At 44.3% G+C, this 25978-nt stretch overlaps 1 protein-coding gene across 4 annotated transcripts in view; it reads left to right on the top strand.

Moving 5' to 3' along the window:
- The first annotated feature begins 24018 nt into the window (after nucleotides 1–24018).
- The window catches only part of Stk38l (serine/threonine kinase 38 like), a 56316-nt gene continuing 54356 nt past the window's right edge, over nucleotides 24019–25978 (top strand). For 2 of the 4 annotated variants that reach the window (XM_029478569.1, XM_029478566.1), the window contains exon 1: nucleotides 24168–24554. Coding sequence is in view for 1 of the 4 variants with exons in the window: in XM_029478566.1 (XP_029334426.1) it covers nucleotides 24548–24554 (7 nt within the window). In the remaining 3 variants the exon portion in view is untranslated. Of the gene's footprint in view, nucleotides 24094–24167; nucleotides 24555–25978 lie in introns of those variants that run through there. The other 2 variants (XM_029478567.1, XM_029478568.1) reach the window with 2 other exon arrangements.

A 25978-nucleotide genomic window follows, 5' to 3' on the forward strand; every position in this document is an offset into this window, starting at 1 on the left:
TGGTACCACAGACGTGATAAAAGTCCACAGAGGAGCCCCAGGAACTACAGGGGAGCTATCCTGAATCCAGGCTAAGTCCAGCTCTGTTTTTCCTTCCTCGATTTCCCCCAACATTAGGAGTGACTTCCCCCCCCCCCCCCCCCCCCCCCCCCCGGCTGTCCTGGAACTCACCCTGTAGACCAGGCTGGCCTGGAACTCAGAAATCCACCTGCCTCTACCTCCCAAGTGCTGGGACTAAAGGCGTGCGCCACCACTGCCCGGCTAGGAGTGACTTCTAAGAGAAGGCACTGTGTTCAACAACGACAAGCCCAAACTAAATACCACATACATTCCTTCTCCCAGGGATCTGATAGAGATAAAAATTCAAAACGTATGCAAATAAGGAAGCTAGCACAATGGCTCAATGGATTTGAATCATCACAAGCACAAGAGTAAACAGGGGAGAGGCAAGAAAATAAGGAAAGGGAAGAGGGAGAGGAAGCCAGAGGGCTGGAGACAGAAGACACTGCCACAAGGCTCAGAAGCCTGTGTGGTTGTTTTTGCCTATCTTCCCAGCACCCAGGGAGAGAGAGGGGATGGCTCAATGGATGAAGGTGGTTGCTACTAAGCTTGACAAAAGTTCAATCCCTGGAACCCAGAGAATGAGAGAACTGACTTCTGCAAGCTGTCCTCTGACTTTTACGTGCACACCACAGAACACACATATGTGTGTAAGTATGCACACATACACAAAATAGCAAATGTCTGTTTAAAAAGAAGATATGGAAAGGAGATCTTGGCCATGACAGAATAGTCTCTCTCTCTCTCTCTCTCTCTCTCTCTCTGTCTCTCTTTCTCTCTCTCTTCCTTTCTTCCTTGCCTCAGGCTCTGCCTTTGTGGGAATAGAATCCAAGACAAATTGGTGACTATCAAGGGATGGTGTCTCTGTCCGCAAGGGTGCGACTCTCTTGTTCACTTGCAGGTGAGAGGGGAGCAGTGAAGCAAAGTATTCAAGATATTGGCAGGAGGATATCGTCAACTGGTGACCAGGACGACTAAAATGAAGAGGGGAGTGTTAGGAGATCAGGTGTTAAGCACATGGATACAGTGAGTCAGCTTCCTTCCCTCACTGTGGACACTGGGATTTGCACACAGTGTGGCTGTATGGCTCTATTGTGTTTCACTGAAAGTGTGGGATTTAAAAAAAAAAATCTGTGGTGGTGGGAATGCCCCTCACTTGGCACAGTGCTTGCCTGTCATCTAGAAAGCCCTGGGTTCAGTCCCCAACACTGCACAAACACGTTGTGGTGGCACACACATGCCATCCCAGGACATGGAGTTGGACACAGCAGAGTCAAGAGTTCCAGGCCAGCCTCAGACCAGCTTGAGATACTGGGATCCATGAGATACTGTATCAGAAACAAGATAGAAGTACGCTGGATAGTTTTCGCTTACCTTGACACAAGCTAGAGTCATTGGAGAAGAAGGAGAATTGGTTCAGAAGATGCTTTCATAAGGTCAGGCTGAACAAAGACAGGGGCAAGGGATTGAAAAGTAGGCTTGTTACAAAGTGAAAAGGGGTCCCAAGAAAGAAAGGCTTGGGTCCCAAAAAAGAAAAGCTACCAGTCTGTACGCCTTGGGGATTTTTACGGGAATTATGGCAGAAACTGGACAAGAACTAAGGTCATTTCCATTGAGTTTGGTTTATTTCTGGGTACATAACAGATCAAGCCAATGAGCCTCACATGCTCTGTGCATGTCCCCCAGACCTGGCTGGGGAGATGGTCACACACTGCCCACTCAGGACACTGAACAGGTATCATAGCTGCTCTTCCTGTTCATTCTCTTTTGACCTAGGCTTGGTCTGTCAGCTGACCTTAGCTGAGGCTGCTGGGATTAATTACATGCATTGCCTTTGTTCTCACGTTCCTATGACCCGCCTGCAGTTAAGAATGCAAATGAACACATGACCCTGTCTTTCTGTGTATGGGGAACTAACTCCTACCACAACTACCAAGATATAGCTGTGTTTTCCTGGGTACATCATAGCTAGCTTCTTGCCTGTGGGATGGTATGGGGTGGTCTCCTTCCTAGAAGAGCAGGAAACTTTATAATCTGTCCTTACCCATAAGTCAACCTGCTATAGTTAGATATACAGGCATGTGAGGGGACAACAGTGCTTGGCTTATGTTCCTGAATTGGGGGCTTTCTGGGAGCCAGCTAGAGCCCGCTGAGACAGACCTGCTATTTCCTCTTGCCTGATGAGCTGCCAGCTCTTATGTTTAACGTCCCAAGTGTTTGTTGTTTTAAGCCTAACGTTCCTTTGAACTCTAACATGTATTTTACTGTAACCAATTAGTTTTAATAATTTTTATAGTATGTCTATTTGTTATGGTGTTCTGTTTGTTTATTTTTTTGGACAGGATCTCATACAGCACAGGCTGGGTTTGAACTCATGTCCCTTCTTCTCACTTTCGAGATTGGGGTTATAGATGTGAATCACTACACTTAGCTATATATCTTTTTATAAGACATTTCACTTATTTCTAAGAGACTAAACAGAGACTCCCTTCCATTAAAGATTAGAGAAAATAAACTGTAGTCAGTCCAGGCAGAGGACTGAGCTGTGACTAAAGAGTGAGGCATGATTTAACTCCAGCGACTTAGGAGGCAGAGGCAGGTGGGTCTCTGTGAGTTCAAGGCCAGCCTTGTCTAAGCAAAATAAAGTAAAATATATGTCAATGTGTAAAGATGATCATAATGTATTTATTAAAAGAAAAAGGCTAGGCAGTAAGATACATTGTATGTGTTCATTTGCATTTTTTTTGAGGGGGAGGTTTTGAGACAGGGTTTCTCTGTGTAGTCTTGGCTGTCCTGGAACTCACTCTGTAGACCAGGCTGGCCTTGAACTCAGAAATCTGCCTGTCTCTGCCTTCCAAGTTCTGGGATTAAAGGTGTGTGACACCACTGTCCGGCTTCATTTGCATTCTTACTGAAGATTTATCTTTATGTTTATAGATGTTTTGCCTGCAGGTATGTGTGTACACCATGTGTGTGCCTGGTGCCCATGTTGGGCAGAAGAGCGATCTAATCCCTGGAACTGCCGCTTTGGGTGGTTATAAACTGCAGAGTGGGTGCTGAGAATTGAACTCGGAGCCTCTGGAAGAGCAGCAAGTGGAGAAACCGTTTTTGGCGCCTGGTCTCAGAGGACACAGTTGTAGTGGGGAGGGCATGGCCATGGGAGGGGCTCAGTGCTGTGTCAGCAGGAGTGTGAGGCCGCTCATGCTTAGGAACCAGACAGGAAGTGGGTCAAATTATAAAATCTTGACCTTCACCCTAGTGACCTACTTCCTCCAGTGAGACTCCACCCTGTAAAGCCTCAAACACAGCTGAAGACCAAGTATTCAAACATACACATGAAGGGTGAAAGGAAATAAAACTTGAGACCTGTGATTCATGTAATTTATGTCAAATAGCCCAAAGAGTTGTTTGTGAGCTTTGAAACCTGGGGCTGAGAACATAGCAGAACAGGCCAGGACATGCCCAGACAGGCCCGTCGTTACATGTCCTGACTGGCCTAGTGCCTCCCTATCTCCTGCCCTTCTGACAGTCTGTTGATGTTTAAATGGACCAATCATGTGAAACCGCGCCAATTCCTCCCTGAGACCCACCCCATTTCTATAAAAACCCCTAGCTTCCAAGCCTTTGGGTCAAATCCACTGTCTCCTGCGTGAGATACGGTTCGACCCGGAGCTCCACCATTATGGCTCCACCATGTGGTCAACACCTCTGTCTCCTGCGGGAGATATGTGCCCGGAGCTCCGTCATTAAACTACCTCGTGTTCTTACATCAAGTTGGCCGTCTGTTCGTGATTCTTGGGTGCGCACCGAACGGGAATTGAGTGGGGGTTTCCCCACTAGGTTCTTTCAAGGGCATACTATACCCCAATCGAGACATTTCACCTCCCAACTGCGGCAATCTTCCACAGGTCTCTCCAGTGTGGAGGCTACATGATTGCTAGACTTCTTAAATGGCATCCAGAGAGTTGGAATAACTGGTGCAGATACAGAAAACCAGGCTGCAGCCAGCTTGCCATTAATGATCTAGCTGTGGAGGGCATGTCGGTCACAGTAGTGAAAACCGTCTGAAAAAAACAAACAAACAAACAAACAAAAAACAACTCTGCCCCAATGCAAATAGATAACATAGGTCCCTCCCTGATGCGGTGTCAAAATTCCCATTATTGGAGTGTGTGTAAGAGTGTACACACAGACAGAAACTTTATGGCAAAATATTATCCGCTACAGCCTATTTTATGTAACTTTGTATTGCTTCAAGTTTTACGATGAGCATTTATTTCAGAATGAGCAACAACAATGTAAAATTACTTCAATTTAAAATTTTATAAAATAAAAAGAAATGAAATATTTCTTTCTATCCCGCCAACACAAAGAAGCAAAACATCTTGTATCCTGTCCACATTGTAATGTAGTGATTTCAGTAGGAAGCCATTCTACTGAAAGCAGAGACAATAATACACCCTATAATTATCACGGAGTCATCTATTTTAACAGAGCCCCACCAAAACAATATCACGTGGCCTAATTTAAAATAGGCTCTGCATTAGAGAAATGTCCATTTTGCCCAGGGCCATTAGGAGCTATTTAAAGTTTGAAGTCAAGTAACATTGGAGAGTGATCTCTTCCTGGAATAAAGAGTTACTCAGAGTTGTAAATACACAATTCCGTGTGTGTGTGTGTGTGTGTGTGTGTGTGTGTGTGTGTCCTACAAAAAACCTGTTGCCCCAGAGACTCTAAACAACCAAGACCCAACAAACAGGGTAGGAGAAAGGAAATTTAGGGGGATGGGGGAAGGAAAATGAGAGCCTTGGCCCAGAGTCGTCTGGCTGAAGCCTCTGGGTAAGAATCAAGAACTGTGATAGAGCTACCATTTGCTGAGGAGGCTGCCTGTGTGCGACAGTGTATCTTCTCTAGAGAGACCCAAGTAAGTAAGTAAGGCCACAGTGCCCATGACCCCGGAGCACATGTGCTCTGACCCTTCCCCGAATAAGAATCTGCAGTTTTGTAGGAATCTCACAAACAGTAGGTAAGCGTTGGGTTACAGTAAAATCACCCTACCCTTCTGTGTAGCCTGCCAGACAAGGGTCTCACCTTATCAACTATAACCCTATCCAAGGCCCAGCAAACAGTCAATGCTCTCATTGAAGTCCCTTGAAACGAAGTCCTTTGAGACATAACTTCAGTGCCCAACAAACTACACACAAAAAATTGTAAAGACACTTAAACACAACCCTTCTACTTATTTACACTTATTTGTGTGCGTTTGCTCACGGGTGCACTCACGCACGAATGTGTGCATGTATTTGTGTGTGCTATAGGGCATTTGTGGAGGTCAAAGAACATCTTGTGGAAATCAGTTCTCTCTTTTCATCCTAGGGATCAAACTCAGGCCATTCGACTTGGGAGCAAGCACACTCACTGCGGAGTCTTCCCACCAGCCCATCGTTCCCTCGATGTGTGCTTTTAGAAATTATTTATTCATCTGTCCATTTATTTATTTGTTCATTTGGGAGAAGGGTGCACGCAGATCCTGGTGTGGGAACTCAGAGAGGACAACTTGAAGTGTGTGAAAGTCTCTCTCCTTCTGTCAGGTAGGTTTTAGGACTGACTCTCAGGTCTTCAGACTCTAAGGCAAGCACTTTTACCTGTGGACCCAACACATTGCCTCCACCCAGGACTCTGTTTTGAGAAGCCCAGACCCATGCCCATGTCCATACATGGTTATGCCATATCTTTTCTTTGTTCCTTGCTATTAACATACTCACACGTAGGTGTACACTTAAGCACATGTATGCACATATGCATACACATATACACAAATGCACACATGTACACACACACACATGCACACCCACTTCCTAAAAGCCTGCAGTTCTACTTCACGGTGGCTCATCTGGAAAGTCTCCTCTGTGGTCAAGCGAAAACCCTGGTGTCACCCAGTGGAGATCTCTGGAATCCCTCAGGCTGCCACAGGCCACTGTGAAGCTGTGTCTTCGGCCCACTTCCCACTGCTGCTGACTCTGTGAGACCTTAAAATTTTCCACTTTCTAAATTAAAAAGGTTTTTTTTTTTTTTCATGAAAAAGAGCATCACTTTTGTCTTCACTTGGGTATTTACATCTTATGAAAAAGAATGTCTAGCCCTGGGTGTGAAGGTTCTGACCACAGGTGCAACCCTTACCTACCTCATGGGTAATTAAGGCCCACTCTGTTGGGCATAATGACCAATTATTATGCGTTCTTGCTAAGTCGCCCTGCTTATTATTCCAAGAAGATAAGTTCCCACGCCTTGTCAACAGGCTCCTCCTCTCCACGTTCAGTGGAGCGAATGACTCACAGTACTAAAGACCTTTAAATAGCTTGAATGTTCAACTATTGGTGATTTGTTGCTGTTCAGTGTGGTATATTGACTCCCTTACAATGGATGATGAAGTAGCTGGCTGCCTTCATCTTCCCTCGTTTCCTCCTGCTCATACAATGACATAACCATTTAAGTCCCCTGTTTGTTTCTTTAGAATTAACTACCAACCACAGTGCTAAGTGCCTCAAGGGAGGAAGATCACACATGGGGGACCCACAGATTTAGACAACAATAAAGTTAACCTGAAAGTTTAGTTAGGATCCTGTTGTCACTGTCATCTGTGCTGAACTAAAGGCTTCTCTCTGAAATTAACTCTCAAGGGAAACTCAAATGCACAGTGCTTCCTCTGTGCTGCTAAAATGAAATCATGTGATATTATAAATGAGGTGATGTGGACGGAGATGGCTCCTAGGGATATGGAGAAGAGTCCTAGGTTTAAAAATGGCATAAAGGGGGCTGAAGGGATGGCTTGGTGGTTAAGAGCATTTGCAGCATTCTGCTTGCTGCTCTTGCAGAGGAACCAAGTTTGGTTACCAGTACCCTCATGGTGGCTCACAACCATGCCAGTACCATGGGATGATCACCGGCAGTGGAGTGGATCAACCTGAGGTTAGAGTACTACAGAGGGCAGAGCTATAGTACCTTGGGTTGCCTTGGAGATCCCAATTTGTTCCAGATGCCAGAGCCATGGGTTATCTGCTGAGGAAAGCTGCTAACAAGGGAGTGGAAACAGCCCAAGAGAAAAAAAGTTTGTTATAGTCAACAAAGATGAAAAAGGAGTTAATGATCTGAAGACTGAAGACTGTTTTGACATCAGACATGGAGATGCAGAGTTTGGAGTTTGTCCAGCTGGTTTTCTGCCTTGGTTAAGTGATTAGATGAATCTCAGATGAGACCTTGAACTTTGGACTTTTAACATTGTTGAGACTGCTGTAGACTATGGGGACTTTGAAATTTGGAGTAAATGTATTCGGTATTATGCTATGTTAGGTATGGCCCCCATAGACTCATATGTTTGAGCAAGTCTATGGGGACCAAGGAGTGGACTGTGATGGTTTGTATATGCTCTGCCCAGGGAGTGGCACTATTAGAAGGTGTGGCCCTGTTGGAGTAGCTGTGGTCTTATTGGAGTAGGTGTGTTACTGTGGGTGTGGGCTTTAAGACCCTCATCCTAACTGCCTGGAAGCCAGTATTCTGCTATCAGCCTTCAAGTAAAGATGTAGAACTCTCATCTCCTCCTGCACCATGCCTGCCTAGACACTGCCATTCTCCCACCTTGATGATTATGGACTGAACCTCTGAACCTGTAAGCCAGTCCCAATTAAATGTTGTCTTTCATAAGACTTGTTTTGGTCCTGGTGTCTGCTCACAGCAGTAGAACCCTAAGACAGGGGCTAGACTTTTCGTGGCAACTCTTAAGGCTGCTTTCTCTTTTTTTCTCGTTTTTCCTTCTTCTCACCTTCTTCTTTCTTCCCATTCAACACCCTGAGACACATCTCAGCGTCCCCCTGGGATCCATTCGTTGCTTTATTGGTAGAACGATTCAGTCTCCCTGGGGTTTTCACACCCTATTCTCTCCCTACAGTTCTTTCTGGTTCAGAAAAACTGACAATGGATGTTATTCTGTCCTCTGCTTCCAACCTCACCCCGGATTATTCTCCCTTCACATTTGCTTTTCTCTAGAACATTCCACTGTGATTCTTGACTTTCAACTGAAGTTCTCTACTTTCAACTAAACCATTCATTGGATTAGTCAGCCAGCAACACAGCAAAAGTCAGATATAAACCATACCTGGAAGACAACTGGGAACTTTGTGTTGATAAGCCTTGATTTGTACCTCATACACACACACACACACACAGAGCATGTCCCTTGGACTTAAGTCCTGGCCTGAATGGAAAGGGGAAATGAGACTGTCACCTGAGCATGGGATTCTGTTCTCTGCTTTCTAACCTGCTGAGACCTGAGCAGGCAGCCTCATACCTGTGTCTACCCCTAGGGAGCTACCCACTGCCAAGCCTGTCTTCCTGGTCATGATGGCCCATGTCCTCTCAAACTGTAGCCTCAACAAACGACTCCTCTCAGGAGGTGCTTCTATCTGGTGTTTGGTCCTAAGAAAAGGAAAATAGCTAAAACATATAGCTTGCAGAGATTGTGGATTTGATCTTGTTTTGTTTTGGTTGGGTTTTTGGTTTTTTGTTTTGTTTACTGTTTGTTTAAAGACTTTATTTTACAAACTTTTTGAAAATATAACTATTATTAATTGTAATTAACATTAACAAAAGTAGTAATATGACTTTTTAATGTTTTTCATAGAACATGATTTTAATTTTTTTAAAAGATTTATTCATTTTTATTTATATGAGTACACTGTAGCTGTCTTTAGACACACAAGAAGAGTGCTTTGGATCCCATTACAGATGGTTGTAAGCCACCAGGTAGTTGCTGGGAATTGAACTCACAACCCCTGGAAGAACAGTAGGCAATCTCATAGGGAACCTTTTAAACTAGTAATTGATGTGGGAGGGTCCAGCCCAATGTGGGTGGAGCCACCCTTGGGCTGTTGTCCTGGGTTCTATAAGAAAGGAGCCTTAGCAAGCCAGAGAAAGCAAGCCAGTAGATAGCACCCCTCCATAGCCTCTTCATCAGTTCCTGCCTCCTGGTTCCTGCTCTGCTTGAGTTCCTGTCCTGACTTCCTTCAGAGATGTGCAAGTGTTAGCCAAGTAAACCCTTTCCTCCCCAACTTGTTTTTGGTCATAGTGTTTCTTCACAACAGTAAAAACCCTGACTAGAATGCTTCCTAAGTCTTAAAAAGTGAACCCCCGCCGGGAGTGGTGGCGCATGCCTTTAATCCCAGCACTTGGGTGGCAGAGGCAGGCAGATTTCTGAGTTCGAGGCCAGCCTGGTCTACAAATTGAGTTCCAGAATAGCCAGGGCTACACAGAGAAACCCTGTCTCGAAAAACCAAAAAAAAAAAAAAAAAAGTGAACCCACCTTTTAATTTCCTAAATATCAATGAGTTTGGGAGAAATTGTTACATAACACTAACATACAAAATGGAAGCGGTGGACACCAGGAAAGGCCACACCTGTATGGCTCCAATCACATGAGAAAGCGGTGCAGGAAAAGTAAGAAACCACCAAAAAGATCTGTGAATGCTGGGATTTCTGGTGGGTTCGGACCACCAGGCAGCACACAGAGGAGTTTAGGTGGGTGGGACCGCTTTGTATGCTTGTGTAGACACAAGTCACTGGGCCCTTTCCAAACCCACTGAAGGCATCACAGAACCATCAGCTGCACTAGTTCAGACTTATCACTGGTAACAAATGTGTCACTGCAGTGCTAGAGGTGGGCAATAGGGTGGGGTGGGGGGACCAAGGGTAGATGGGAATTCCCTGTACTTCCCACTCAACTTTGCTGATAACCTAAAACTGCTCTGAAATGAATTATAAAGTCTATTAGAAATGTATTAACTTGTGGGGTGTAGTGACACTTGGGAGGCAGAGGCAGGCAGATCTCTGAGTTTGAGGCCAGCCTAGTCTACAGTGTGAGTTCCAGGACAGCCAGAGCTACACAGGGAAGCCCTGTTGCCTTCAGGCTTTGCTGCCCTTCCTCTCTCTCCTTGTCCCTAGCTCCCAGGTGATCTGGCTCCAGAACTCTTGGGCTCACACTAAGGTGGACACCCCCCCAAGCCAAGTAGAAATCACCACTCCCGACCTCTGTGTCCACTGCCTTCATCTGTCCCAAACACTCAAAGTGACTGTGGGTGCAGAGAAGAACGCCAGACTTCCTCTCCAGCCAGGGTCCAATTTAAGGGGTATATTCATTATTTTCCCCCATTGCTATGATAAAACACCCAACAAAGGCGATGGAGAGGTTTATTTTGGCACTCGGTTTTAGGGTACAGCCCTTCAAGGTAGGGATAAAGTCGTGATGCATTGGGAGTGATTAGACTCACTGCTTCCACAGAAAGACAGACAGCAGATAAATGCTCACCTCACCTCCTCCTTTTCGTTAAGTCCAGGACTCCCGCTCACAGGAATGTCACTGTCTATATTTAAGTTGGATCCACCCACCTTAATCAACCTAATCAAGATAATCCTAGATGATTCTAGATCTTGTCAGGTCACACCCCACCTCAGTGGGATTTGATTGGGAGGGGTTCGGGGCTGAGGACTGAATCCAGTACCTGGCAGTGGCAGGCAAGCGCTCTGTCATTGAACCACACCCTTCTCCCTACTTAAGAGGGCTTTACCAACTGTGGACTGAGTGGTTTCCGCAGCTTTTTCAAGCTGGCCCAGTCTTAAGTACAAACACAGATGGCTACTGTTGTAGGCAGGTTCCTTTTTCTGTAAGGTGAAACCTGGAAGTCTAAAAAAAGCTTCCTCTCAAAGGCTACGATTCCCATCCACCCCACCCAAGGCAGACTCTTCATGGACCCAAATCCTTCTTGCAATGGGGCGAGTCCCCAGCAGGAACAAACGTTCCTTCCAGTCCAATGCAGTCACTGCCCAGTGAAAAGGGCAGGGGAAGAGGCCAAGCCACCACAGGCCCACGGTGTGGGGAGAGGTTTCCCAGAGCAACCACTCCCAGGACCAAAAGCAGCCGATCCTGCCCCCTCCCCTCTGTGAGCCATTTCCTGCCGGGACAAACAGCCCCTCCCAAGCCCTGATTTGAGTTTGCTGCGTGACCTGAAGGTCTGGAACAAAAATATATGGTCCCTAGGGTGTGACTCCATGGCAGTCCCAGAAAGAGCATGGGTTATTTTAATCTGGTAATAAATAGTCCAGTCCTAATAAATGAAACAGTCACTTCTCTATCCTGCTTAAATGTGTGAGCAAATGCACTGAAAACCTAAGACGTCTGGTTCTTGGCCAGATTGGGAGTGTGCATATGTGAGTTTGCCTCTTTAATTCCCCATTTAGGCTGCCCTCTTACCTCCTTCTGGCAGCTTTTTCCTCCCCTGGCAAGCCATCCCCACCCATCTCAACCCCAACCTTTCATTTGCAGACCACGATCAAGTTTGGGAAGGACTTGATTAATTTGAACAGGCTTGGAACAAATGAAAATTGAAGTCACGCTGGGAAAGACAAAGACAAGCAAAGATTGTGGGACCAAAGTATGAAATAGAAATAGAAGATTTGGAAAAGAAAACATGCCGTTAAGGGAGAGCCACACAGGGTGAACTCTCCAAGCTGTAGACCCCTAGATATTCAGGCAGTTGATGATTGGTGGGTGCAGAATGGAGGGGGGTTCCTCAGTGTGGTAGCTGCTCACTAGCTACTGTAAGTGACCCTAATTAAACTTATTGGTTCAACAAGCTAGACTTGAACAGAAGTGTCTTTGGCCTATTGGTAGTGTCCCATCTGTCTGACTCCTCCGAAGAAGTTTTCACGATGCTTGCATATCTGAAAATACCCTTTACCTGGTTGATAGCAAACCTGACAGAGAATTCTAAGGAGAAACACACTTCCCTTCTGAATGTTGGCAGCCTTGTCTGTCACTGATAAGGACTCTGGAGCACCTTTGATGATAGCACACATGCACGAATGCATGTGTGTGTGTGTGTGTGTGTGTGTGTGTGTGTGTGAGAGAGAGAGACCTTTGTCTCCAGATTATATTACAGCTCATGATGCCTGCTGTCGATTTGTTGATGTAAGCTTCTGTTCCATTTTGTTTTGTTTTTGTGGGACTAAGGATTGAAGCCAGGGCTTTATGTCCTGTGAGATGACTGGCCATGAGATTGTTTATTTTGGTATATGTCTGCATAGTATACATGTGTGTACAAGTACATGCTAATGTATAAAGGCCAGAAGTGGTTTTTATGTTTGTTTTTTGTTTTGTTTTGTTGAGACAGAGTCTTTTACTGAACCCAAAGCTCACTGATTGGTTAGGCTGGCTAGCCAGCAAGCTCCAGGAATGTAGATGTCTTTAATCCTAACATCGGGTATGATGGTTTGTATATGCTCAGACCAGGGAGTGGCACTATTAGAAGGTGCGGACTTGTTGGAGTAGATATGTCACTGTGGGCCTGGGCTATAAGACCCTCATCCTAGCTGCCTGGAAGTGAATATTCTGTTAGCAGCCTTCAGATGAAGATGTAGAACTCTCAGCTCCTCCTGCACCATGCCTGCTTGGATGCTACCATGTTCCTGCCTTGATGATAATGGACTGAACCGCTGAACCTGTAAGCCTGGGGAAGCAAAGACAGATCTATTTGTGAATTTCAGGCTACCCTGGTCTATATACAGTCCCAGAACACCTAATGCTAGTATATAGTGAGAATTTGTCTTAAAACAAAGCAAAGGCTGGAGAGTTGGCTCTTCAGTTAAGAACACTGCTGCTCTTTTTTTTTTTTTTTTTTTTTNACACACACACACACACACACACACACACACACACACACACACAGTTAAAAGGAAAATCTTTAAAAAAATATTTTGAGATGTATTTTGGATATATAATTATTTTCTAATGGCACCATTCTGTTATCTTTATAGATTTTATAGTCTTCATTTAACAAAACATCTTAGATGATCAACTTGGAGATAGACAGGGCACATGCATTCAAACTACCTGTGTAATGAAGTACTTTTCTGTTCTTTCCTTCCTTCCTTCCTTCCTTCCTTCCTTCCTTCCTTCCTTCCTTCCTTCCCCTTCCTTCCCTCTCCTCTCCTCTCCTCTCCTCTCCTCTTCTCTTCTCTTCTCTTGAGATTTATTTATTTATTATATGTAAGTACACGGTAGCTGTCTTCAGACACTCCAGAAGAGGGTATCAGATTTCGTTATGGATGGTTGTGAGCCACCATGTGGTTGCTGGGATTTGAACTTGGGACCTTCGGAAGAGCAGTCGGGCGCTCTTAACCACTGAGCCATCTCGCCAGCCCTCTTTTATCTTTTCTAATCTTTAAAAAGGTAGCAGGTATTCCAAACTTGTGGGCTGTACCCAGACAGGCAGCATTCCGGATTTGGCTTTAGGAATATTTTGGTGTACTTACTCTTTGTGATACTTGCTATATTACAAGATACACACTGTCTTTCATCTTGTGAAACTAGAGTTCTCACGGCTCATTTACCTCCCAAGAGCTGGAGACCCAGCCTTCAGCACACGGGGCTCTGTGGAGAACACTGTTTTTTTTTTTTTTTTTTTTTTTTTTTTTTTTTTTGTTATTTCTCTGTTTTTTTTGACAGGGTTTCTCTGTGTAGCCCTGGCTATCCTGGAACTCACTTTGTAGTCCAGGCTGGCCTCGAACTCAGAAATCCGCCTGCCTCTGTCTCCTGAGTGCTGGGATTAAAGGCGTGCGCCACCACTGCCCAGCACACTGCTGCTCTTAACCAAGGAGCCAGGTTAGATTTCCAGCACCCAGAAGGCAGCTCACAGCTGTGTGTAACTCCAGTTCCAAGGAACTCACTTTCTGGCCCCTCAGGTACCAGGCATACATGTGGGGTACAGACATACACTCAGGTAAAAGACCAAACACGTATTTTTTTAAAAAGTGCATTGTGTCTAAGGGATGACAATCGAAGCTGTCCTCTGGCACATACATGTGTATACAGAATTACTTTGGAATCCTTGGATGGAATCACTAAATGTTTTTTTTTAATGTATTTATTTATTTATTTATTTATTTATTTATTTATTTATTTATTTGTTTAATGTATGTGAGTACACTGTTGCTGTCTTCAGACACACCATGAGAGGGCATCAGACCCCATTACAGATGGTTGTGAGTCACCATGTGGTTGCTGGGAATTGAACTCAGGACCTCTGGAAGAGCAGTCAGTGCTCTTAGCCGCTGAGCCATCTCTCCAGCCCTCACTAAGTGTTTATAAAGGTTCTCACTAGCATTCTTCTTGAGTTGGATGCAACAAGATTCAAAACACCTTTCTGACTGAACACAGAAAGCACAACTTACTATATAGATACCCAGTCCCCGTGAATGCTTAGTATTGTCCCTGTTCTGGGTGGGCATGTACGTGCCCTGGCGTGCAAGCACAAGTCAGAAGACAGCTTTGCGAAATTGGTCTCTCTAGAACCTCTAAATGGGTTCTGGAGATCAAAGTCAGATCATCAACCATGCAGGGCAAGAGCCTTTTCCCAAAGAGCTACCTTATTGGCCCAACAAACTATTCTTTTGAAGAGTTTGCACCAGGGACTGGAGAAACAGCTGGATGGTTAAGAGCTTGGACTGGGCTGCTCTTCCAGAGGACCTAGGTTCAGTTCTCAGCATCCACACGGTGGCTCACACCTGCATTTTACTCCAGGTCCAGGGCATCTGACGCCCTCTTTTGGCTTCCATGGGTACTGCACACATATGGTGCACGTATGCTCGCTCAGGTGCATACACAGACACATAAACATTTTTTTTTTAATCTTAAAAATAAAATCACATTATTCACTGACAGATACTAAAGCTCTTCACAGAAAAATTGGGTTTTTGAGATAAACTCAAGTAGTACTGTTTAAATGAAATACTTTATTATGTTTTTATACTTAAATATACTGCTGTATGTGTTTTGTGTGTGCATGCTTGTGCACATATTGGGGTATGGATAAATCCAAGGTCTTGTGCATGTCAAGGCCAGTTGTCTGGCAATGAACTATGTTTCCAGCAGTTCCTATTCGTGTTTCTACTTGCTGATTGGCACACCCTGCAGGGAAATCTAGCTGGGAAGTCCTTCTGAAGATGCACTTGATAAAGAGGATGTCTGTGGTTTTATAATTTACCCGTGTTTCCACAACCTTGCAGTACTCAGCCCTGATGAGACTTACTCCCAGGAGACCAGATATGCACTTCTGTTCATCAAAGCACTTTTGTCTGAAAAATATAATCGTATATAGCTTGACGCTTAAAGCTCACACTCCTGTGGTCTGTGAGTGTCCACGTGGTTCCCCTCAGAGTAGTTCACACTGGCACCAGAGTGTTGACTCAATCACCTCTTTGATTAAAACCTTCAATGGCTGCCCATTGCTATTATGTGAAGCTTTGACCTTCTCCACAGGCCCTGTGTGGTCTAACCAAGGAGGAGGAAGAGGAGTCATTTTCAGTTCTTTGGAAGCCCTGTTTGGGTTACTTTGTCCAGGGAACCAAATCAGCAGACAGTGCAGGTTACCCTTTGAAGGCAGCAACCCCACTTCTGGGAGGCTGGAGAGGGTAGCAAACAGAGAGTAGATTCCAAACTGACATTTGCTCTCCATCTCTAGTTTTAGTAAAACAGTCAGCAAAAAGCAATCATCAACACAATAACCACATATCCAAAAACTGCTCATACCTGCCCCAGACCCTTCTAGAGGACTTTATAATTAAAGAAACCACAGGTCTTTTGACTTCCCTTAAAGCCTTGTCTTCAATCTTAGCCCCAGAACTGAAAAAGGAACTTATATTCATGCCTGTGAAGTGAAGTCATTCATACCTTACCTCCTTTAGTTCAATGATGGCTCTGGGAAGGAGGGAAGGTCTTCTTCAAGTCCCAGGTAGTTAGAAGACTGTGCAATGAAGCAAAAACCACCAAAACATGAGAATTACAACCAGCAATTGGCTGAACAGGATGAATCTCCACACAGGCTTCCTTTCTGTTCCACTCCAGATGTCCATCCTAGCTGTGACAGTGTCTTCGTCCTTTTTATTTTGTTATTTAGTTTTAAGTGTTTGTGTGTCTGTGTGTATATCTGTGTGTGTGTGTGTGTGTGTGCACATGAATGCAGTGTATGTGCCCTCAGAAGCCAGAGGTTTTGGATCCCCTGTAGTTGTAGGTATAAATAAAACTGCTCGAGGAGGTAGGTGCCGGAGTCATGCAGTACATGCTCTTAACCACAGAGCCATCATCACCTCAGCCCCAGTCTTTCCTTCTGTGGGAAAGTTAACAATATGGACAGATGCTGGTGTGAGCAAGCATGAAAAGGAGTGAGCTGTGGTGTGTGGTTTGGAGGGTGCTAGAGCTTTGTGCCACCTGAGGTGGTCATTTGGTGAAGGCTTGCCAATGTACAGTGGTCACTGCTTTTGCTTGCTCCTGTCTAGGAATTTGCCAAGACTTTCAGAGTCTTTGTTCTGACTGAGAGTCTGCTGTGAAGAGAGATGTGAGAGGGAGTTCACCTGTTCTCACACAGAGAAGGCTGTGTACACAATGGCTTAACACAGAAAAAACATCAGTATTAGAAGGTTCCAGAAAAACTTTTTAAAAAAGAACTACTTTCATAAAATGTGAAACTTGAATGAGGGCTTATCAGTCTTTAATATCTACAACTGTATAGAGAAGACCATGCACAAACTGTGGGTGCACAGAGGACGTTGTACTCACAGAGAAGCACTGAGAGACTTGGGAATATTAATCACACTGTGTTTCCTTGATGGAGGAGATAAAATCAAACACCCCCATTCCATCCAGAGGGCCAAGAGCCGAGGTTCTTAACATCCTGGTGACATTTCTGCTATCTGTAGAGACATACCTCACCCAAATTCCCCAGAATGATTATCCTAGACCCTTCCCTCTCTAGACTGTTACTCATCCTTAGGGTAGACGTCAAATGTTCTTTATGGCTTTCTGACCTCTATGCCATCTGTCAGAGAGTACACAGCTTCTAGGTCTTCTAGGTAGAGAAGTCATGCTTATGGTCACATGTACTTTGTATGAGAGACATTTCACAATCAAACCATAGAAGTGCCTGAGCCCAGGGGTTTGCTGGTCCCTCTAAAGTGGACTCCCATGTGTCTTTCCTTCCCGTATGAGCAATTGGAACACTTCCCGTGTTTGGTTTGCCCGTGCTCGGTCTGTCTCTAGTCAAGCAGGCTGGCAAACAGTTGCCTTCATTAGACTTTTTCTTGAGGCTCAGGTGGCAATCAATGGGAGCATCTAGTAGCATCTGGGCTACTCCTGGGGTGTAAGTGAGAGATACCCTCCTTCCTATATGTGGGTCTCAAGAACCAGACCTATGTTATCAGGCTTGGTGGCAGGAATCTTTACCTGCTAAATCATTATGCCAGCCCTTCCAACATTCTCCATCTGCCTCCTTTCTGCACTTCTGAGAATTTCGTCAGCTAAACAACTAGAGAAAGGATTGGAGTTGTGCTTAAAGCCAGTGATCAGGGTGGCTATAAGAACAGGAAAGAAACTTCACTTTCCACTGAAGGAAACCATCTCTCCTTAACTTCCTTAGTGTATAGATTTTTAAAAGAGCTGACACATCTCTGAAGAGCTAATTTTAACAATTCAAATAGTCTGCTGAGGCTGAGTCATGTTCACTTATAAAAACCAACTACTTTACATATTCCATATTAATTTAGCATAGACTTAGAGAAGAGGAAGAACATAAAACCCATATTAAATCACAGGAAAAAATGTTAGTAATGGCCACAGCATCTATTTCTCACTTGGGGTTATTACCTGAGATCCTGAGATAGATAGATAGATAGATAGATAGATAGATAGATAGATAGATAGATAGATAGATAGATAGATGGGTAGATAGATGATGGATAAATAGCTAGATATAGGTAGATGGATGAATGGGTAGCTAGCTAGCTAGATGACAAATAGATGGAAGGATGGGCAGATAGATTAGATAGATAGATAGATAGATAGATAGATAGATAGATAGATAGATAGATAGATAGATAGATAGATGAATAGATAAGATTTTAGAAGTCCTTACAAATGAGCTATTATTTAAAACAAGGATTTTTAAAAAAAGATGTATTTCCAATTTAATTGTGTGTTTACGAGCACGTGACTGCAGGCCCCCATGAAGGCTTAGGAGGGCGTTAGATCACTTGAGCTGGTGTCAGATGGTTGTGAGCCTCCCAGTGAGGGCACTGGGAACTGAGTGTGAGTCTTCTGCTCTTAACTGCTGAACAGTCTCTCCACCTTCACGGATTTTCTAGAGAATGTTTTATGGAATAAAATATGCATATAATTCTAATTAACATACATGTACATGCATTTATATTTCTTTCACTAAATACTAACTGAAAATGATAATTTCTTTCATTCTAATGGGATGCAGGAAATTACAGTCATATTAGAGATACCTGTGACTTTATTACCTGTCAAATGCTACACATTGTCTACATCACATTAAAGTCACTTCAGTTGTCTCCAAATATTGTTGATTTGTATTATAAAATTCCTGTCTGTCTTGATGTTGTTTAATGCATTAACAAAGAATACGGTGTAAGACTGTCTAGTTGTCTACAGCTGTGTAACAAATTGTCCCAAAACTTGTTGTTGAATATTTTTAATCCCAATCCAGGGTTTCTAACCTGCCTTTGACCACTTAGTTCCTGGATAAAACGCACACACACAACCTTTATATTTACAGTAAGCCTTAATCAGCACAAGAGCTGGGCAGATCTCTATCCTCTATGCTATTATGTCTATTTCCCTGCCAATAATTCCATTATATAATTTGTCATATCTTGCCTGAGCTATTCTTAGCTCCAATTAGCCAACCCACATGGCCATTATTTTAAGATTCTTACCCCATAGATAGCATCTTCTTATTTTTTCACCTTCTCTCCCACATGGTCTCCTCAGACCCCAAGCCCAGGAACCCAAGACTCCTCCTATCTCTCTTCTGCCTTGCTATTGGCTGTAGGCATCTTTATTTACCAATTGGGTAATTTGAGGGGCAAGGTTACATAGGGACACTTGGGTATAGTCACTTGGGTACATGTAGACTCTCCCATCCTTGAGGCAACCAGGCCTTGGGGTTACATTACATTACATTTGCTTGCATTACAATACAAGCAAAATACCAAACCTCAACAAAATACTTTGTAATTTAAAACAATTTATTGTCTGGCAGTGTGGCTCACACCTTTAAACCCAGCATTTAGGAAGCAGAGGCAGACAGATCTCTGCACTTAAGGCCAGCTTGGTCTACTGATTGAGTTCCAGAATAGCCAGGGGTACATAGATAAGGGGTATCTTATCTCAAAAACAAACAAACAAGCAAGCAAGCAACCAAACAAACAAACAAACAAACAAATTCTTCATTATTGCACAGTTGTATGGGATAGGACCTGGCTTGGCTCAGCTAGGTCTGGTGCCACAAGACTGGACTCAAGGCTATGGAAAGGGCTGCAGCCAACACAAACTCTACCTCTAAACTTACTTCCAAGATTGTTGGCAGATTTAGTTCCTTGAGAATTATTAGGTTGAAGGGCTTAACCTTTTGGTGGTATTTTTGTTTTATTTTGGGACAGGGACTTTCTGTGTGGCCTAGACGTTATGACCAGGCTAACCTCGATTTCACAGAAATCTGTCTGCCTTTGCCTCTCAAGATCAAGTCTAGGCTCTGGACAGCTTCTGACTGTGGTGTGTCTTAGTTCTTGGAGCTATGACCCTCATTATAATGTAAGCCACAGTAGAGCAGCTAGTTTCCACCCAGGTGAGTGACAACTAGAGAGGGTGGGTGGAATGATGGCTAGAGTGCCTTGTAATCCAGTCATGTAAACGACTAATCACGACTCTCGCTATACTCCCTTTTAAAGAACAATATTACAAGGTCCAGCACACACTCAAGAGAAGGGAATTACATAAGGCAAAAAAGCCAGGCGTGGTGGCGCAAGCCTTTAATCCCAGCACCTGGGAGCAGAGGCAGGCGGATTTCTGTGTTCGAGGCCAGCCTGGTCTACAAAGTGAATTCCAGGACAATCTGGGCTATACAGAGAAACTCTGTTTCGAAAAAACCAAAAACAAAACAAACAACAACAACAATAAAAAACATAAGGCAAAAAAATCTTAACTTAAGCACTACCTACTATACAGTAACATCACAAATTCACTTTTTAGCATTTTGATACGCATATATTGGCATAATTGATTTCCCCTGTAGACGTAGATACTTTTCTAAAATGCATTTCAGAATATTATCCTGAAAAGTCATCCACAGAATTTGCAAAAAGGTTTCAGTTTGGATAACATCAATGACCTCCTAAGGGAAGCTGTTTAGCATGATCTCAAGCTATGCACAGAGGTCAAACTTCTGCTCAAGTCAAACGTTCTAGATTAGTTCACACTATCACAGTGTTGAGAAAAGGCATACATATTTGGAAACATGAATTTGCTATCAAACAAACAGTAAACTATTCTTGATTCTACACACTCAAGTTGGTATGCATATAATATATGCATATGTGTATATATAAGATGCATATAGTAAAAGGAGTACAGGCCTCTGCTAAGCTTGTTGGATCACAGTTAAACCTGCCATTTGCAATGACTGTATGATTATGTAAGTGGAACAAATTTCCTCACAAATACCTGAATATCAAATTCCTTCTTTTCTTAAGCCATGCACGAAAAAAAAAACCCCACAGAATATAATGTATGTATGTGTGTGTGTGTGTGTGTGTGTGTGTGTGTGTGTGTGAGTGAGTGAGAGAGAGAGAGAGAGAGAGAGAGACAGAGACAGAGACAGAGACAGAGACAGAGGAGACAGAAATAATGAAATCATGCTATGATTCCTTCCATATGACAAACTTAGAGATATTAGTTTGTATTTGTGTGTATCTATCTGTGTTTTGTGAGTGTGTGTATGCACAGGTAGATGCAAGTATACTTTCATGTGCAGAGGCAACTTTTTCAATAATGTTCCACCTTATATTTAAAGCAAACTGATTCTGAGCATGGTGTGTCACTATGCTCACGGGAGTGCTGTTGCCTGTGGAAGCCGGAGGGCATCTGCTCCTCTGGAGCCTGAGTTCCTGGTGGTTGTGAGACACACCATGAGGATGCTGGGAAGCAAACTTAGGGCCTCTGCAAGAGCAGTAATTACTCTTAATCACTGAGCCACACATCCAGGCCAAAAGGTAAATCTTTTGTTTTGTTTCTGATACAGGGGATTGAACTCAGGGCCTTGTACATGCCAGGCAAATGCTCTACCACTAAGCTACACCACGGACTCTCCACCTTATTTTTTTTTAAGATTTATTTATTTATTATATGTAAGTGCACTGTCTTCAGACACTCAGAAAAGGGAGTTAGATCTTGTTACGGATGGTTGTGAGCCAGCATATGGTTGCTGGGATTTGAACTCATGACCTTCAGAAGAGAAGTCGGTGCTCTTACCTGCTGACCCATCTCACCAGTCCTCCACTTTATTTTTTGAGACAGGATCATTCGATGAACTTTGAGCTCTTGGAATGACTGAGCTGTATGGGAATAAGCTCCAGAATTCTGCCCATCCACCCCACCCCACCCTGTCCTCAACTGCTATAAATATTTTAAGTTGAGATACTTTAAAAACTCTCTCATTTATTTATTTATTTATTTATTTATTTATTTATTTATTTAATTTTTTTATTTTTCGAGACAGGGTTTCTCTGTATAGCTCTGACTGTCCTGGAACTCACTCTGTAGACCAGGCTGGCCTTGAACTCAGAAATTCGCCTGCCTCTGCCTCCCAAGTGCTGGGATTAAAGGTGTGCGCCACCACTGCCCAACCAGTTTAGGTACTTTTGTTTGTTTATGTTGAATTTGTCTTCATTTAAGGACCAGGCCTAATTTCAAAAAAGGCCTTAAGGCTCCAGCTTCAGGAATAGACCATAAGTCCCCAAAACTAAGTCATAAGACAGCCGCTCTAGGAACAGACCATAAAATCCAGAACAAGATCATAAAACCCCCTCCCAAAGAACAGTGTGGGGATAAACACAAAAATGGGAAATATCTTATCTCAGAATGGGCCATCTGGCTGGGCAGCCCTACTTCATCACGTGGTTGAATGTTTGTGATCTAGAGATAAGGACCACTGGCCACATATGATTGAACATTCATGACATTGGAATGTAGACCACTGATCACCTGTGGCCCCCTAGCACCCACCAATGAAATTATAGATTACCTAATTCTTCTAGAGAGTTGCCTTGGTTTCCTGTAAGAAGTCCTGCCTGCCTTTGTCTGGGATCGCCGTTTCAAAGAATGGTTGACCCTTGCATACTGGATGTTTCTGTGGAATAAACACTCGTGGTTTTTGCATACTATCTGAGTCTGGGCTCTTCCTTCAGTGATTTTTGACCCTTACATTGTGTATACGTGTCTCTGTGTAAGTGTGCACATGTACATGTATGTAGGTGCCTCTGGTAGCTGAAAAGGGGCATCCAATTTCCTGAACCGGAGTTACTATGGTGTGCGCCATTTGCTGTGGGTGCTGGGAACCTAACTCTGGCCTTTTGTGAGAGCAGAAGGGGTTCTTAATCACTGAGCCATCCTCTAGCCCTTGTATATATTGTTTTAATAGTGTAAAAGCTAAGGGTATTTCACAAAATTCCACTGCTTAAAGAATGGATTTGTCAATAGTGATTGGGAATATTGATTTGTCCTACTCAAAGACCAGTTTTATTTTAAAAAACAAAACTCTTGTCACTTTTCCAAAACTCTCCCCTGTGTTCTCCATGGGAAAGTGATTTTCTAAATATCACACACTCTTCTCCCTTTATCCACAGATTCACTTTGGCAGTACCCACAGTCAACCATGTTCCAAAATTACGAAGTGGAAAATTCCAGAAATAAATGATTCACCAGTTTTAAACTGAATGTCGTTCTAAGTAGCCAATGAAGTCTCTCACTCCCCTCACTGTGTTGCTCCCAGGACGCTAGCAGGTCCTCTGGAGTGTCAATGTTGTGTATGTGAAACTCCTGGCCCCCTGGGAGGCATGGTCCTTGTTCCAATAATCCTTATTTTATTTCATCATAGCCTCAAAGCGCAAGAGCAGCTGGCTGTCTACGTCAAAGATAAGCTTTAGCCTGCTTTTGTATTGTTAAGACTGGGTCTCACTCACTATGTAGCCCAGGCTGGTCTCAAACTTGCCGCAGCTTCTGCCTCAGCCTCCTTGGTGATGGGATTACATGCATGAAGCACTGTACCTGGAGTTAAAGTTTTTTTTTTTTTTAAAGTAAATGTTGTTGAGGTTGCTGAAATCTATGGTTATTGTTCATCTCTTACCGCGCTGGATGTATAAATTAAGAGTAGGTGTGTGTAGGACACACAGTGTAGTGTTTGGCTAGTCCGCGGGTCCTGAAGTTTGCATACCTTTGATGCGAAGGGAAGGGAAGAAAGACAATGACGACGGCAATTTTCTAGCCTAATGCTGTATGTTATGCTGTCAGCTGTTCTGGGGATTTTTAGGTAAGTTTAGCAAATTTTCATGTATGCTGGTAAGTTTCTTGTGGTCTTCCTAAATTCTTAATCCTCCTAAGCCTTTCGGGTCCAGTTATAGAGACGTGGAAGTCACAGAACTGCTACATTGGTGATCTCTCCTCTATGGAGCCATCTTTGCATTGCCTTGAGGAGAGCTGCATCACACCAGGCCTCTCTCAGGGTCAGGCAGAACCAGTTAGAACTGGAGAGGGCCATGAGACAAGAACGTTACACCGCCCAGTAGTGACTAGACTGAGCTCAGGCTCCTGGACCAAACTACACTTCCGCCCGCGAAGGTGGGGGTCGGTACTGGCGCTGACGCCAGAAGGACACTTCCGCCTGGGTGCGTATGACGTCAGGGGCGACCCCTTTAAAAAAAAAAAAAAAAAAAAAACTAGGAGTCAAGCCTCGCGAGAGTCTGGCGCTTTGGCACCGCCTCACGGGGCGGGACGGGGCGGGTCCTGGCACGAGAGACGCGCGCCGCGGGCTGCGGTGACTGAGGAGGAGACTGAGCGGGCGCGGGCGACACCGGCAGGTGAGAGCGGGCGAGGGCGCCGGCGCCAGCGCGGGGCAGGGCCGCGGGGCTCGGGCGGCGCTCGCTGCGGGGAGGTGTGAGGGGCTTGGCGTGGTACAGCCCGCGGCGCCCGGCCCAGGTGTTCCCGGCGGAGCGGAGAACCGCGGCCGTGCGCGGCGTCCCCGGGCTGCAGGCGGGGCCGCGCCCCCACCGCCTGTCAGTCACTGGGGCCTTCGCCGAGCCGGGTGCGGCAGCCTGCGCACCGGGAGCGGAGCCGCCAGCCCCGCGCGCGCCCTGCTCCGGGCCCACCTTCCCGTCCCCTCGGGACGCAGAGGGCACGGCTCGCCGGCACAAAGTTGCCGGTGCACAGCGACGGCAAACTGTGCCCGAGCCGCCGCGTCCCTGTCACCGATGCTACTTTCTCTGTTGCGGGGTCGCTCTTGGGTCCCGAAGTTTGGAAAAACGCGCTGAAGAGATGCGAGGTGGGTCTGGAGCAGCGGCTGGTGTAGAAGTGCGCTGCTGCCGCCCCTCGGGACTCACTCGGTGCAGAGCCGGCGCGCCCTCCGGCTCCTCTGCAACTTGGGATGCGTTTCGGTAGAAGCCACTTATGGATTTGGCTCTGGTATTAGCCACCAGAAGACTGCCAAGAAGCCAGGCGAACAAAGTTCAATGGTTTTAAGGTGGTGATTACCCCTTATTTGGCAGTCGTGGCTTAAATCGGTCAGGTCTCCCTACTTTAAGTCAATAAGCCTTGCTATTTGCATATCAAGTTGTTTTGATGTCACACGCACAAGCATAAATGGAAAGGTTTTTTCTCTTACGCCTCAGGATATATAAAACAATTAAGTTTATTATGCTCTCTCCCTCGTGGCCAAGAGGCACTTTATTTGAGTTAGTTGCTCTTGTGTCTATTTGGGGAGATAATTTAGTTCAATATACGATAAATTATGATATTGCGCGAGGTCATAAAAGTACTTTTATTTGGAAAATCCTGGTCTCAGAAGAAGTACAAGGGATAAAAGTTTGGTGTTCGCCTTCGCTCTGCTGAGCGTTTTTCTCCTAGTTAGAGGCCTGATTAGGTTTCCCATTTGTTGGGATGTGTTTAGAATGAGAAGCATAGTTCGTTGTAGTTTCTGTGCTCTTTTGAAAGGCCTTGCTGTTAAGTAATGAACAAATTAGACTCAGAAAAACCACATTAAATAGAATACTGGAAGTCTCAGCACTTGTTTTCTTGAGTTTGCTTACAAATAAGCCAAAGAATAGAAACTAAGGCTGCCTAAATAAAAAGGTGTTCTCTGCAGTTTTTATTATTTAAAACAGTTTTAAAATTTAAATATATTTTGATCATAGCCCCTTCTCCCTCAAGCCCTTCCAGATCCTCTCCTCCTCTCTACCCACCCAACTTTAAGTTCTTTCTCAAAAACCAAACTCTGCAGCTTTTTAAATACTAGATTTTAATTTCAAAAAGTGGGACATTAAGAACAAAAGAAAATGATAAAAACCAAAATGATAAAGCATTAGTCTCAGTTTGGCCATTTTTCTTTAGAAAAGTTCCACTCCCTCAAAGACCAGTGACATCTTGTTAGTAGAATTGGTAACATGCCTTAGCAAGTGCCTTCGCACAGAGCTAGGAAAAGTTGAAGACACCAAAGCCAGGAGGATTTTTGTATCTTGCTGTAATGTTAAATGAGTTTATTTTCCATAAATGTAGGACCAGTTAAGCAAGCATATTGCTGTTTGAGAATCCTAGCATTACATTCAAATCAACAGATGGGCAAGCTATGACTGGGTTAGACTAGACATATGCAGAAAGCCTGCCCCTGAATTTTTATGTGAAAAGCACCATGGTCTCTTTCAGTGAGATGATGAAAGCAAGCTTAAGGCAGCAGCGTTGTGTTTAAACAAG

The sequence above is a fragment of the Mus caroli genome, chromosome 6, assembly GCF_900094665.2.
Source record: "Mus caroli chromosome 6, CAROLI_EIJ_v1.1, whole genome shotgun sequence".
Taxonomy (NCBI): domain Eukaryota; kingdom Metazoa; phylum Chordata; class Mammalia; order Rodentia; family Muridae; genus Mus; species Mus caroli.